The sequence below is a fragment of the Perca flavescens genome, chromosome 22, assembly GCF_004354835.1.
Source record: "Perca flavescens isolate YP-PL-M2 chromosome 22, PFLA_1.0, whole genome shotgun sequence".
Lineage (NCBI taxonomy): Eukaryota > Metazoa > Chordata > Actinopteri > Perciformes > Percidae > Perca > Perca flavescens.
The window spans coordinates 16780749-16795734 of record NC_041352.1 but is presented as its reverse complement, the minus strand read 5'-3'; the positions used below and the strand labels follow the sequence as shown (position 1 = coordinate 16795734).

Here is a 14986-nt window from a genome sequence, read left to right as displayed (position 1 = left end):
GAAAAGTTATGCCTTTTGGACCAAAACGTTCTTATGAGGCTGTGATGGAATTGGCAACGCAGTCAGATATGATATTCAAGGCTCCAGAGAAATTCCTGCACAAGAGGGCAACTTTTCTTTCTATGTGTGTAGGCACCTTGCATAGTGAAAGTCATTAGGGTTTGATTATGGTCTGCAGGAGCTCTGTGCTTCTTTGATTTATTATAATATGTTTTGTTGCTTGGTCAGACGTGTTGCAGCCATATTTATTGTGGCTGTGTGCTTTCACTAGCAGCAAAATTCCTGCCTTTGTTACTGTACACTTTAAACCGTTGTTTTCCAGTTGGCACACACACACACACACACACACACACAATGTTTGTTCCTTTCGCTGTAATAATCTGTATTGGCACGGGGGGGGGAAATATATAAAGACAACACTAAAAAAAAGCAGTGTCAAAAACTGTACCTTTAAGTTTGTGAAAGAACTTAGCATTAGGTTTCGACCTGTCTTTGTATGTAGGTGTAACCCACGGTGAGTCATACCTTGAAGGAACAATTGCTTGTTTGTCTGACAGCAATAAAGGGCTAGACAGGAAGAACGATTGATTGGATTTAGCCCTGCATGAGACGCTCCACAGCTCAGTGTTATCATACACAGAATATCACATATCCCTGGGTTATATCACTCCTTACACACTATATTTCAGTTGTGCTAGCAACCACAGAGACATGTTTACGTCTATCGAAAATGAACTCAGGCTTGAAATAAACCTCAGTAGGCGATATTGTTGTCATTCTTGTAGGTTCTTTCTTTATGAATTCACTAGTTTTAACTTAAACTAGTCTACATAATACATCAAGTTAACACTATGCTAACGTTAGCTTCCGTTAGCCACCACAAGCTCAAAAATCTACTAGTTTTAACTGAAACTAGTCTATGCCTGTGATATATTGGTAATGTAACTTTTCATAACAATGTGGCCACAAGTGACAATATTAGGATAATGGTAAATGATAGACAGTATGACCATAGAGTATAACATTAGCACAACTGGAGAAGAGCCTTAAAGTTAGTAAACTTGCTCTAATGTCAGTTACACAGCAATACAGTATCTATCTAAAGGTAACATTAACTAAGCTAATTTTAGCTACCACTAGCCACCACAAGCTAGCCTGGCTGACACCAGACCCTTCTCAGTTGTAAGTGAGAGAGCAAATCTCAAATTTGCCGGAAGTTCGTCAGGGTTTATCCAGGCTAACCACAAGATACTGTAGCAGCAAAATCTCTTAAGTGTATTAAATTGACAAAAGGTTTGTTTTGCTGCTTATGAGTTCAACTTTCACTTGTAACATGAAGAATGTGTTATTTCTTCTTTAAAACGTTAGACTTGCTTTAAGTAAGCCCTCAATATGGAAGTTGAAAAAGTAATGCAAAGATCTGACAAAGCTAAGAAATGTGATAATGTGATAAGACAATTTAAATGTGTCATACGTCACACAGCATGTGGCTCACCACCACATTTTCTTTACTTCTAATGTACCTGCTGTGTTTGTAGTTTTACCAGGTAGAGCCTGAGAGCTCATATTTCCATTAACCTGGAAAGCCACTAGTTAAATGAGGTTTGGTTTATTGTACGTGCCTTCAAGGGTCCTTTATGGGTGGTCGGGCTAAAGAACAGCCCAGATTAGCTGACTTTTTACATAAACAGATCTTGTTGAAAATTAACCAAGTAACTTTTCGCCCTGGAGATTTTATCTCCCAAGAGCACAATCACAGATTTGTTTAAAGTAAAAAAAAGAAAAAAAAAAAAAATAAATCACTCCACTTTAGAACTACAGACTTTTCATCCAAAGAAATAATAGTGTGTTTATGAACATAATATTATTTCTAATGAATGTATTGTAATATTTAGTGTTTGATAGAAGCCTGTGGGTATTACATACTTTGAGGGAAACGCTGTGTGTGTACCTGGGGATAGTAGCCTTGCAAGTAACTATTTTCTGCTTCTGGAAAAATTGCTGACAGTCTGTTTTCTTTGAAAAGCACAGTGTAAACTGAGTTAGATGGTTGTTTTTGTTTCAAAGGCGCTTCAGTCCAGAAATACAGGATATATGCAAAATAAACAGTAGCTGAAGCTCTCAGACTGTCAGAAGTATGCAGTCTGGTTTATTGACCAATCCTGAATTTGAGAGATTGTTTTTCAATTCTGAATGCATTACTTACAAGTAATAACCTTTTTTTATTTTTTTATTTTTATGTTTTATATGTATAATAACACGTCTATATGCTTTTGTACTTTTACAGATCCACAGTGAGATGGTGCATGCCGGTCGTGATGGCCCGCAACCTCTGAGACAGCCCCCCATGGGTCCCCCATCACACCACCCCATGCAGGGAGCACTCCCCCCAACTCCCCACTCCATGCCCCCATCCCCCTCCAGAATCCCATTTGGCCCACGGCAGGGCTCTATACCTGGCAATGCCACTATCCCAAGGGACCGGCTGTCTAATGCCAACCCTCCGGCCCGCTCCATCTCACCCTGTCCCAGCGCCATTCTGGAGAGACGGGATGTCAAGCCAGATGAGGACATGGGAGGCAAAAGCCACAGTCTTTCCAGGGGAAATGAGGGGTTGTATGCAGACCCATACTTGCTCCAAGATGGAAGAATTAGCATGGCTACTGCCCATGGACCACACCCCAGCCCTGGGCTTGATGGTCCAGATCATGGCATGGGGGGATTTCACCGTGCCTCCATCCGCTCCACAAGCTCTTACAGCGGGCCCAGTCCCACAGACACTATGGATCACCCCTCTCTGTACAGGCAGAAGTCCAGAAACAGCCAGCTGCCTACTTTGGGCTCCAAAACTCCTCCCCCATCCCCTCACCGGATGGCTGAGGTACGGATAATTGACATCCAATGCGGGCCTCCTCATGGTGTGCCACCTCATGGTGTGCCACCTCATGGCGGGCCTCCTCATGGTGTACCACCCCATGGTGTTCTCATGGAGAGAAGCTCCCCTGTGCGCCAGTCCTTCAGGAAGGAGGATATGGCAGGGAACAAGCCCCGGAGCAACATGGGATCACCTGTAGTTTCAGACCTCCAGGGTCACCTCCAGGGGCCCATCCCAGCTGCCAATGAGCATCACACACGGTAAGCACCAGGGGACCGGATGTCACATACAGTGGGCTTGTGGGATTGTTAAATTTAGACATAATGAGACATTGCATGGGAGCATGGACTAACTCTGCATCCCAGTTTCACCCTAACCATGAGCTGCTGATTTTCAATCCCTAGCTCTGACTGTTTCATCATCCATGACTGAAGGCAAAAATATAACCCACCCTGTCACTGTCTTGAGCGTCAATGCACATTAAGAACAGCAGACTAATGCACGTTATTATGCATTAGTTTGGTTTGTGTACATAACCAATTCTGCTTATCTGATCATTGTTTTCACAGTCTCTATTCAAACATTGGAGTGATTATTGCAGAGTGTTTAGACCCAGACATAGCTTCCACCACTGAAACAGTACAGTATCTGGAGAATCCACTAAGCCACTGTATATTTTTTTGTTACTCTGTGACTATTGTTCTAACAACAAACCCTCTGTGGAGTCTATTCAGTTTGGATAATCCAGCAGACATTTTGGTACCTGGGTTAGGTTTGTTCACTCTGACTGAGAGCACATAAACACAGAAAGAGGGATTCTTGCCACTTAGACAGGCAAACGTGGTTTCACTAAAAGGGAGGTTAAAGAGGCTATGTGCGTACCTAAAAAAACCAAAGAAAATATTGACCAGGTTGAATAAGTATTTTAAATGGACCAATCAGTCAAACAGATCAGGCAGGACCACCTGGGCAGCCCAAAACCCCCATTAGAAATGCCCTGGGAAACTGGGAAAAGTGTTTTGGAATTTGAATGGGAAAGTACTTTACTTAACTTTTAAAATAAACATAGTCTCAACACTAAGCGCACTCTCTAGCTGTCATAGAATTTATTCATGTGAAATATGCTGTATGATGCTGAGGTTAGCCATTGTTGTGTTCACATAGACCTTGTGTCTGTCTATTGTCTACAGCACAGCTAAAACCACCCTGTGTCCTCAGCTGGCCCCATATCCTTTCTCAAGATAAATGATTACATCTGAAAACAAAAGTTTTTTTCTTTTCCAAAGTCTAGGCTTACCAAGCAATCTCAGTGTTTGGTCCCCTATTCACCCTTCTGGTGTTTGGCTTTCTTAAGGCATTGTAATTTTCGAATTGTCCTTTCATTCTCTTCTGAGCGGCCACCACTTGTGACTCACTCTTGTTTTATTTAAAAAACAATATGACTTGAACACCCTCAGTCTTGACCTCAGGGTTCTTCTCTTGTCTTGAGTCGTCCATCTTGTTTATTCCATTTGGATTCAGGCTTTTTCTTAATGTGGTTCAAGTGGTGTTAGACCAGAGTCGGAATTTACTCAGGACATAATTGCAAAATTCTCCACTGTGTAATCTCACAAAAAAGATTCATGGTCAGGGGATTAAAAACAATTGATTATTATGTTACAGCTCTCCCGTTTTCATTCTGAGCTAATATTCGCTCTAGTGGCTGCTGTAATATCCAATAGGCCTCAGTGTTGAAAGTAGAATTTTCTGATGTTTCTGCAGAGTGCGAATGAAGGCTATGGAGCAACAGATTGCCAGCTTGACTGGTCTTGTTCAGCATGCACTTTTAAAGGAGCCAAACACTAGTGGCACCAAGGAGCTACTAAGGTAAGCAAACACAGTATAGGAAAGAGTGAGGCATCAGGGGGAATTGAGTTTGAAATTAAAAGCTTGGCTATCCAGCCAGACCGGGAAAGATAAAGTATCCCCTCTATAATGACCATATCAAACTCAGGTTAAATGGCGTCTGGTGAAGAGGAAATAGTTTTGACTGTGAATCTGATATTGAAATTATTGCTCTCTAGATAAATAGCGACTATGTATGGTTTTTCTGACTGCATTTCAACTCTTTGCATTTCGATCTTTTCTGTGAAGACCTTGGGTTAATGTTCGCTTGACAGTCAGTCTGAAATGCTGATGACTGCAGTGAATTTGTGTGTTTGTGCTATGTTAAACACCAATTAAGCTTGTTAACATCATTAACATCACTTTAACCTAACTGGTTTATCAGTCTTTCCCATCCTACTTTGTTGTATTGTGTTTGTGCTTACTAATACAAACCTAAAAATAAAGTACGCCAAATACTGTTTTTTTGCAACCAAAATCCTGCTCTTATAAATCTTTCTTTGGCTGCAGCGAGAGACCACCGAAGACATCATCTCCAGCCCACAGTGCACATAGCTCAGGTTGGTATCATTCTCATTCTGTTCTATTTCATTACTTTTTTTCCTCTCTAAAGAGTTTTAGCGCCATCATGTCTTGTGCAGACAAGCCCACACATCACTGTCAGTCAACAGTCTGCAATGAGCAGTGCTGGAGGGAGGGAAAACAAAGTCAGGCTTCTTTGCTTGTCGTCGGTTCATATTTCCTTACAATGCTTCCCCCCGTACATCCAGTTAATTGGAGATAAGAGACAAGGCAAGCTCCTCAAAGCACTACTTAAAACAAGATGCTATTACTTCTCAAGCTCGCCAAGATGATTCAGTGATTCTGGCTCTGTAGCAGTCTGTGGCCAAATAAAAAAGATCTGCAACTTCACCAGTGGCAGAGCAAAAACATAACGCTATTCATGCGTCTTGAGAGCTAATCTCATGTCTCGTGACACATTTCATATGTGGCTTTCGGAGGGATTTACTTGTCATGTTGTGCTTGAGCAAATCTCCAAAACATCAGAAAAGTTAGAGTGTGGGCGTTGATCTCGCCAGACTGCTTCTACATCTAACATGAGAATTCAGTGGCACTGTTTTTTTGTTGTTGCCATTTATCAAATGTTTCTTCGTTGTTACCACACATCCTGCACTTTCTTTTGATGGACTCTGTGTCCCCAAGGCCCAAAACACAACAGCAGTGTGCATTGTAACCTGTACTTCAAGTCTAGGCAGCTGTCAGGTAGTATGTAAGGAATATGTTGTGAATAGAGTTTTGGGATTATGAAGACAAAAGATTGTTCTTTTACTGCCCCAACACAGGGTGAGTTTCTGTGTCAAGGGAGCTTAGAGTGCACTCTGAACATTCCCTGACCTATTGTGTAACTCACAGGCAGAGAACTTACTTTGTTTAATGGACCTTATGTTTCTGAGGTTTAAGAAATTTGTTCTCCCAAATTTCAAAGCAAATGTATTATCACTTACCTACAGTGTTACCTAGCCAAGTGCATAGTTTGGGTTTTATTGCCCACGATTTGAGATATTTGTCTTTGAGCCAATACAGTACAGGTGAATGAAATTTAATTTGTGGTGCTCACATAATATATATATATATATATATTTTTTTTTAACGTTGAAGTCTTGAAAGAAACCCACTGTGAGTTGACGGAGCATTAAATTGACTCAGTTCTCCCTTGAATGACCATCCTCTGTTTTTAGATGTGCAGTGAAAATATAAAAAGGTCATTACAGTCAGAACTCATACTGGAGTTTTTAAAGGATTGAGTTAAATTCTTATTGTTGTTGGCGATTTAGGGACGCTCACCCAAACCACAAATATTACCTCCCCTGGTTTCCATGGTTTCAACCTTTTCTCCATCTCTATAGCAGTGACTGAAATGCCGAAATTTGCTGACAGACATTTCAGAGGTGCAGCCAATATGAAGGGGCAGTATGTGTGGGCTTCTTGTGCAGGGGGGAAAAGGACGCCACAGAGAGTTCAGGAAAGCAGTACTAAACATTAGGGACATCAAGTCAGGCGAGTGTGTTGCCAGGGAAAATGTGTATGCAGACATGTACAATCTAACCAATAATTTGTCAAGTGAAGTCAGAGTGAGGGTTTGGAAATAACAACTCTGTCTACTTCCTCTAAAGGAAAGAACTACATTTTCACTTTTATGTGCCTGTTTAATAGTTTTAAGTCTCATTTTCACTGTGTTATTTAGTTAAAATTTTTTCAGTAACAAGCTATAACATTCCCCCCACCGCCACCAATACAGGTGGTTCCCCAGTCTTGGCTCCCAAGAGCAATACAGCTCCATCAGACAAGGGCCCAGTTCCTCTCAAAGTCAACCTCCTGCAGTTCAGGAAGAATGTTTCTGACCTCAGGATGCAACTCCATCAGATGAGACAGCTGCAGGCAAGACCTGTTTTTCCTTTTTTTAATTAATTACAGTGTTAGTTTCCACTACAGCTTTGTATGGTTGGTCTGCTAGGTCTTAATATGTTATTCCCACTATGTGCATCCCCTCAGCTCCAGAACCAGGAGGCATTACGAGTCCAGCTGAAGCGGGCCGAGCAGGAAATCAGTGTTAGACTCGCAGAGGCCATGCGGGGTCTGGAGGACCCTGTGCAACGGCAGAGAGCTTTGGTTGAAGAGGACAGGCACAAGTACTTGGGTCTGGAGGAGCGTGTCCTCATACAGCTTGGGTAAGGCTGCTCAAAATTCACTGATTATCTTACATAACAGGTGCTGTGTTTTATATAGTTTATAATTGATAGATGTGGTTGTTTGCATTCATTACTGAATGTTTATTGTTGTAAGTATTAGAGATTATTTAGTACACAACCATGCAGCTCTAGTCAAGGTGTTTCAATTTATAGGAAATCCCCAAAAGGCTTCATTTTTATCAGCTTACCTGTGATATTCACTCCTAACTCCTTACTCTTTGAAAAGCCAACACCCTTCAAATTACAGCTCACATGTTTAAACAGGCAAGCGGTGCCTGCCTCTCCGAGACAGCAGACTAGAACAATAACTGTGGGGGAACTAACCTGCGCTTATTTTAATTCACTTGCCTCATTTAGCCAACAAGGAGCAGTAATTGAATATTTTTTTGTTTGGATGTTTACAGGCAAGGTCAAACAGTCTTGTCTTGCTAGAGAGTGGAGAACATATGTTCCAACAAACACAATGATAGCAGCTCATGGAGACAGAGAAATTAACAGGGGGAACTCAGTGGATTAAACTCTCTGTTACTCTTGGTATTCAGCCAATTGTGAGTCAGCAAAACACGGCTTGGTAATTAGAGTTGCTTGGCTTTAAGACCAGTGGGAGAATGTGGTGTTAAAACCACTGCCCTTTTAATAGGAGAACTAAATGTATCATGACCCATAAGGGTAACATTGTATACCTCTGTGGCAAAACTAAAAATGCTCTGTACTTTTAAATAATGAAACTGGTACTATGTGGAATAGTTTGTCAGTAATCCCAGGACAAAGCAAGGACAAATTAGAAGTTTTTAATAGGATGGTTTGTATTGATGACATTTATCTAAGTAGTTGGTTAGGTTATATGTTCATATGATCTTTCAGCTGACAACAGGAATTTACAGTATGTGAAAAGGTACTTGATGATTCCTTGAGAAAATGCTGTATCAAGTACTTCATTAGGGTATCTTTGAAGGCTGCCTCTTATACTCTGACACACAGAGATGTACATTATGGAGACGTACTGTATCTGTTTTTGTCTGTGGGAGGCTCGATAAAAAAGTAAAGTCAGTTTCCTTTTGTCCTCAGCTGGAACTTCCCATCATCATTCCTATTACCAACAGACCTTGGCATAGCAGGGCATTTAACACACTGTCTCCTTATTACTTTTCCCACTCCCTTTAGGGGATTTCTATAAAAGAGTGTTTCTCAGGGGTACCCTGGCCACAATGAAACACCATTTTAGTCTCTCTCATGCAATCCAACACTGCACACAATGTTATCTTTTAGCACATTTCCCGGCGGAGTGGCCATTTTTCCCGAGCACTGGGATGGCTGTGAAGCAGCGTGCTGTGTTTTCTATGAGAGGAAGTGCTCTCATACGAATAAGCCCTCATTCAGTGTGTAAACATTTGTGGTTTTGGGATGACATCCAATCTAGACTAAGCAATCTAATGTAGATTGTCAGTGTTAGGCCTTGTACATATTTTACACATGATCTAGTTTCTTTCTCTTTTTTTGGATCTTGTCCAAGACTCTGCTCTCACCTTTGCCCAATCAGTATCACTGTTTGATATTAAAATAAACAATTGTGTCCTGCCCCCTGGTGTTTGTGAAGAGTAAATAAAATGTTAATAGTAGTGTAAAAAGTCTTTCTCTCAATCAAATTGTGCCTGAGTAGATACATTTCAGTATAACAGAAAAAAAAAATAGTCACCGAAGTGGAATTACATTTATACATTAAAACATTTAATAATGAGTTTACTTTTTTTTCTGCCATTGTAGAGTTCCATATTCAATTTACTGACCAATTGTTGCAAATCTAAATGATTTATTCTTTCCATTGTGCATTTTGTTTGCCTCTGCAGCGAGCTGGAGCAGTATGTAGGCTCTCTGCAGAAAGACTCCGCAGCGACACACAGAGTAGTGACCCTGAAGGACGTGGAGGAGGGAGCGGTGACTCTGAGGAAGGTGGGAGAATCTCTGTCAGGTCTCAAAGGTAAGACAACAATAATATTCCCATTACTGCCACAATATTGTGTATAGCCATCTGGCCTTAAATATTGGATGTAAGCCAATAGGGATGGGCTACATGATTAAAATAATCTTTGGGCTATTTTCCAATATCAGTATACGTATATCATGAGATGTTAAATGTATGCAAAGACACAGTTAAACTGATATTCAAAGCATTAAACTGTGTTCCACAATTATGGATTACATAATACATGAAACCAAATTCTTGAAATTCAGAATAACTTCTTTTGCTGGTTTTTTATTATAGATTGAACTGAATCATTAATTTGGACAATACATTTGGAGAACAGTATCACAGCTAGATCATATCTCCACGATAGAATTCTGCTGAAAGTTGTTAAGTGATATTATTAAATGATTTACTGCTGATATGATGGATGTTCCTCCTATTCCAGACTTATATGTAAAACCTACCATAAAAGTGTATTATCTCAGGGTGACCTCTAGCTCATCCAGTAAGAGCATGTACCCCATGTAGGCTGAGTTCTTGGCAAGGTCCTGGGTTCGAATCCAACCCATGGCCCTTTGCTGCATGTTGTCCTTCCTCTCCCTCCCCTTTCCTGTCTTCAAGCTGTCCTGTCAAATAAATCCCAAAAAATAATCTTTAAGAAAAAAGTGTATTATCTCAGGGGCTGTGTAATTATTTAATTGTTCAATAGAGGTATTTCTGAAAACCTTTTTTTCTGTTATGTTTGCTATGTTTCTCTGTGTGTTTCCTTAGGAGAGTTCCCAGCCCTACAAACGAGAATGCGGTCTGTGCTCAGGGTGGAAGTGGAAGCTGTCAAGTTTTTGAAGGAGGAGCCTCATAAACTGGAAAGCATGCTGAAAAGGGTCAAGAGCCTGACTGATACACTCAGCAGTCTGAAAAGGTAAAGGAATGATGAAGAAAAAATGCCAGTTGAGATAAAGTAAGGAGCAGGAGAAGAAGTGCTGGAGTGTGGGGGCTGAGATTGAGAGAGGGAATTGAAGATGAAAACAAAAAGCACTCTGCGGCGCGTCTCACAGGGGTTCTGTGATTGTACTTTTTGATTATACTGGCAAACCTGACTTCATCCCATCAAAGAGGTCAGTCCGCATTGACAGAGGAGTGTGGCGTCCAGCTTGATTTACTTCCATCGCCTTCACTGAACCGATAAGTGAATTAATTTGGTGGACACTGCAGCGCCTCATTTCCATTTTAATATGCCACAGATACCAAGTTTACTCTCAACTTTTCTCTCCCTCTCCCTCCATGACTCTCGTCCTTTACCCGAAAAACTCGCCAAACCACAAGACACTGTGTCATAGGTTTGGTGGTGCTTTTACCCCTCAAGTCAGAATTAATCAAAACATTTTGTCAACTTTATTATAGGGTTTGATGTATTTTCAATCTGGAGGACAAATTTAAAAGACCACACATATGTGGTTGTAAATGGATTTCTATCAATGTTATATATTGTTATTAAAATATTGATGTCATTTATAAGGGAGTGACCTAGTGAAGTAAGATTGTCGGTTTGTATCATCTACTATTCCCTCCTCTGTGCAGATGTGCTACTGAGGGCCCTCAGAAAGGACCTGATCCCACTGCTAATGTCCAAGTGGACAACAGCCCTTCAGCAGAAGCAGCAGAAGCAGAAGCCCTTGCAGAAGCTGGCTCCACATCAGCCCCACTGGAGCCCCAGAGCTCCACTATCAAATCAGAGGTGATGCCTGCCTCTCCGGTGATCATCCATCATGTCCAGAGCTCCCGGGTCCACATGCAGCAGTCCCAGCAGTCTGCAGCCTTGACAGCTCAGCCCAGCCCACCGCTCACCCCCAGCCCCTCTCACACCCCCAGTCCCAACCCGAGCAAGAATCAAGGCTGGGAATCTCCCAAGGGGGCAGCCTCGGATCCACCGAGTCCTGCCCGTAATAAGAAGACACAAGGGTACCCAGTGAATAATGTCAACGGCACGGGTCTTGTCATAGAAGAGCTCCAGAACAGTCAGGACAAGAGCAAAAACAGAGCCATGTGCATAAAGGTATGTTTAGTCACCTTATAATTGTCATTTGGTCTTGATATATTTTTACCCAACATAGTAAAGCTGTGGTGATGTTTCATTGCTCTAATTAACAGCCTGTAAATGTCAACTGTTACTTTGCCCTTTAACACCCCTGTAGTTCATTAGTTTTTGTTGTTGTCATAGGAATAAAATACCCCCACTCAGATTCAAAGAACTTGTGAGGAACTTTTTCTCTCTGTTTTCTTGTATTCAACCTGTAGGCAGCAGAGAAGGAGTGGGAAGAGAGGAGGCAGAACATGGGTCATTATGATGGTAAAGAGTTTGAAAAGATCCTCCAGGAGGCCCAGGCCAACATGATGAAGGGCATTCCCAGTCTAGACATGCAAGAGAACCCAGCACTTCCCCCTGCTGCCACTGCAGAACAAGCAGACATCCACAAGCCTGTGGAGTCACCGACAGGTACAAATCTAACACAAATGTAACTTTTAAGACACAAACATGACCTCCACGCATTTTACATTGTATTGCTATTAGATCACATTTAAATGTATGTTAATATAATTTCATCTCTGTTGTTTTTGTATGACAGAAGAATCCCAGTCTGAGCCTCAGTCTGACGAACCAGGCAAGAAGGGGCCTCAGAAACTCCAAAAGCCTGTGTTGGAGAAACCAGCCAAACCTGCACTGGAGAGACCCTCCAAGACTGCCACCAAGCTAGCCCCCACTGAAAGTTTTACCAAGCAGGGGATGGAAAAGTCCATTAAGTCCCCACCACCACCTCCTCCAAGGAAGACCTACTCCAGCTCGAGCTCAGGTATGACCACCACACGCTCTGGCGAAGTGGTCTACACCAGCAGGAAGGAGTCCGTCTCGGCACAGGTCAGTCTACCATTCATTTTTTTCACTGTATGTATTTTTGTGTGTTTAAACTACAAACATTGCAATAACATATTGGTAACAGTGAAGCTTGTTTAGTCTTAGTACATGATAACAGAAATAACAGTAAAACATACAATGCATTTTATATAGTTCAACATTTTGCTTTCTTGCGGCGAGTTAGATGAGTCGATCAATTCCACTCTCATATCTGTGCGCCAATAGTGCGTTCCATTTGTACTCGGAGGTCGGAATTTCCGATGTCAAAGTCGGAAACAGGCCCCCTGAACTCTGATTTCCAAGTTGGGAAATTGAACAACCTTGCAGTACTCCGAGCTCAAAATCCAACATGGCTGCCTGTGCATCAACAGTAGTGAAATCTGTCGTAACATACAGTTTATTAGCACTTCTTTCTTATTTGTGTCTAATTAAATCAGTCGTAACACACAGTCCTGTCCAACTTCTATCTGTGGACATCAGGGTAGGAAATTAACGTTTTTGTCCACCTGCCATGTGGCTTGTGGATTCTAAACTCTACCAGCCACTCAATAGATTACCATTGTTTTTTTGGCTGGTGAGTGAAGCAGCCACTTACATATTTTACCAGCATTTGGCTGGTGGCTGGTGCTAATTTCCAACCCTGGTGGACATGTTGTTACAGTGTTTGTATGCATAAAAACAGCGTAATGCGTTGTTATCAACTTGTATTGGTAACATTGGCTAACCTGGCTAGCGCTAACCCTACAATGAAAAATCTGACTTGTAAATGGAACGCATTCAACTCGGGTGTGACGTAAATGGAACGCACTACAAGTATGGAGCAAGAGCCAAGAGGCCCTTAGCTTCGCTTAACATAAAGAGTGGAAGAATGGGGGGAAACAGCTAGCATGGCTGGTTGGAAAAGTTATGACTATATTATTTTCTTCTAAAAATTCTAATAGGAGGGTGAAGAGGACACTCCACCTCCCAGTCCCCAACCCAAGCCCAACAAGGTGCCACCAGAGACCAAGCCGAAGCCAGCCACCCCTCCCCCCATCACTGCTTCTATTACCAGAGAGGAGGAGGATGAAGGGGACAAGATCATGGCAGAGCTCCAGGTTAGATGCACATGTACACTTAAGCTCTCTCTCTCCCTCAAACATGTGAATAAAAACAATCAATTAGTGTACTGTCCGTTGGTTTTGGTTGATTTCTTCATTGCGGGAGTGGGTTTTTCATTATTTCCCATGGTGGTTGTCTTTCTGGAAAAAAGATGAGCACTCACAGCCGCCAAAGGAGTTAACTACTTGATTTTGATTGTAACTTTGTCACGTGTCGGGTTCTACAGCCGTGACAAAGGTGAAGGTACTCAAACTTCTTTCCTCCTCAAAATCCTTGTTCCCATTTCCCCTTCACCTTTCTTCACTCTTCAGGTATTCCAGAAGTGCACAGTTAAGGATGTAGGGGTGAAAAATTTGGTAGAACCCACCTCTCGAATTGAACCGCAAATCAGAGAACTAAGACCAGGGGCCTTAATGCCCCTCAAAGAGAAAAAGGTAAAATATACGTCGCCGTGCAGCTACCCACCTAACTGCCTGCCTCTGCCCACTGTCTGATACAATGGATGGCTGTGTCTTAACCCTTCTACAACTTCTGCACCCTTGCTTTGGCTCGAGAGAAACCTGTAACAGCTGTCTCCAAAAAGCTCCTTTCCTTGCTGCCTCAGTTTCCTTCCCTATTTTGGTTCTGCTGGATATCTCAGCTTGAATATATTTCAGGATTAAGTCTGCATAAAATGAAGCCTCTGAATAGATGCTGTGTCTTTTGTGCACCTGGATCAGACATTGATGTGTTTTGCCACTGATTTAATTATCACTTGTCAATAAAGACCTCGGCACTGTATTCTACAGGCAATTAAATCGTCTTGTGTCTTTCTTTAATTACGTGTCTTAATACAAAATCAGCAGAAAAGATATTTCTTTAAAAAAATGATTGACAATTGAGAGAAACAACATAGTTAAAACTCACTTTGCAGACACAAACTGTTTTTGCAGACTTGGTTCATTAGAGGTCAGTCAGGCCCCTTTGCATGCTTCTCTCACCCACTTATACTTTTCTGAGGGATTACTTTTCTGTTTCTCTTTGTCTTTGCACAACTTGACTTCAGTTTGCTTTCCCAGCTTTACACCTAAATAACCAACACAAACCTATATTTTTTCACATTTTGATTAAACAATACACACATTTAATATGATTTTGTTAATTTATGTGACAACAAGGACAGGTCTGTTCATGTGCAACATATTTGACTAGTTTACAACCAAGTTAAAATGAGTAGATGGTAACAGACACAGTTATTTCCCTAAAGGGAAGTAGTGTGAGAGGCGCTTTGCGTAGTACTAGCAGGATGTACTGTGTGAACAAGATGTAAAACAGGATGTGTAAAGGTTATTTTAATTCTCTAGAACCAGAAGGAGAAGCAGTTTCTTGTTAAAATAAAAACTTGCCGTATTATCAACAGTGGAAGTGCAAAAAAGAACAGACAGGATTTAACCATCATAAAGAAGCTGATTTGGCTGTTGTAAAATAAAGCAGCTTATAGTCTTAGCTTTTAAAACGTA

General features: G+C 41.5%; 1 protein-coding gene across 7 annotated transcripts in view; it reads left to right on the top strand.

The window, feature by feature from the left end:
- The window catches only part of kiaa1217 (KIAA1217 ortholog), an 89028-nt gene that overhangs the window by 68658 nt on the left and 5384 nt on the right, over window positions 1–14986 (top strand). For all 7 annotated transcript variants that reach the window (XM_028568880.1, XM_028568881.1, XM_028568886.1 and 4 more), the window contains 12 exons: window positions 2288–3135; window positions 4637–4741; window positions 5270–5319; window positions 7059–7198; window positions 7313–7488; window positions 9357–9487; window positions 10247–10394; window positions 11054–11528; window positions 11771–11969; window positions 12100–12389; window positions 13328–13483; window positions 13799–13921. In XM_028568880.1, coding sequence (XP_028424681.1) covers window positions 2288–3135; window positions 4637–4741; window positions 5270–5319; window positions 7059–7198; window positions 7313–7488; window positions 9357–9487; window positions 10247–10394; window positions 11054–11528; window positions 11771–11969; window positions 12100–12389; window positions 13328–13483; window positions 13799–13921 — 2841 coding nt within the window. The remainder of the gene's footprint in view (window positions 1–2287; window positions 3136–4636; window positions 4742–5269; window positions 5320–7058; window positions 7199–7312; window positions 7489–9356; window positions 9488–10246; window positions 10395–11053; window positions 11529–11770; window positions 11970–12099; window positions 12390–13327; window positions 13484–13798; window positions 13922–14986) is intronic.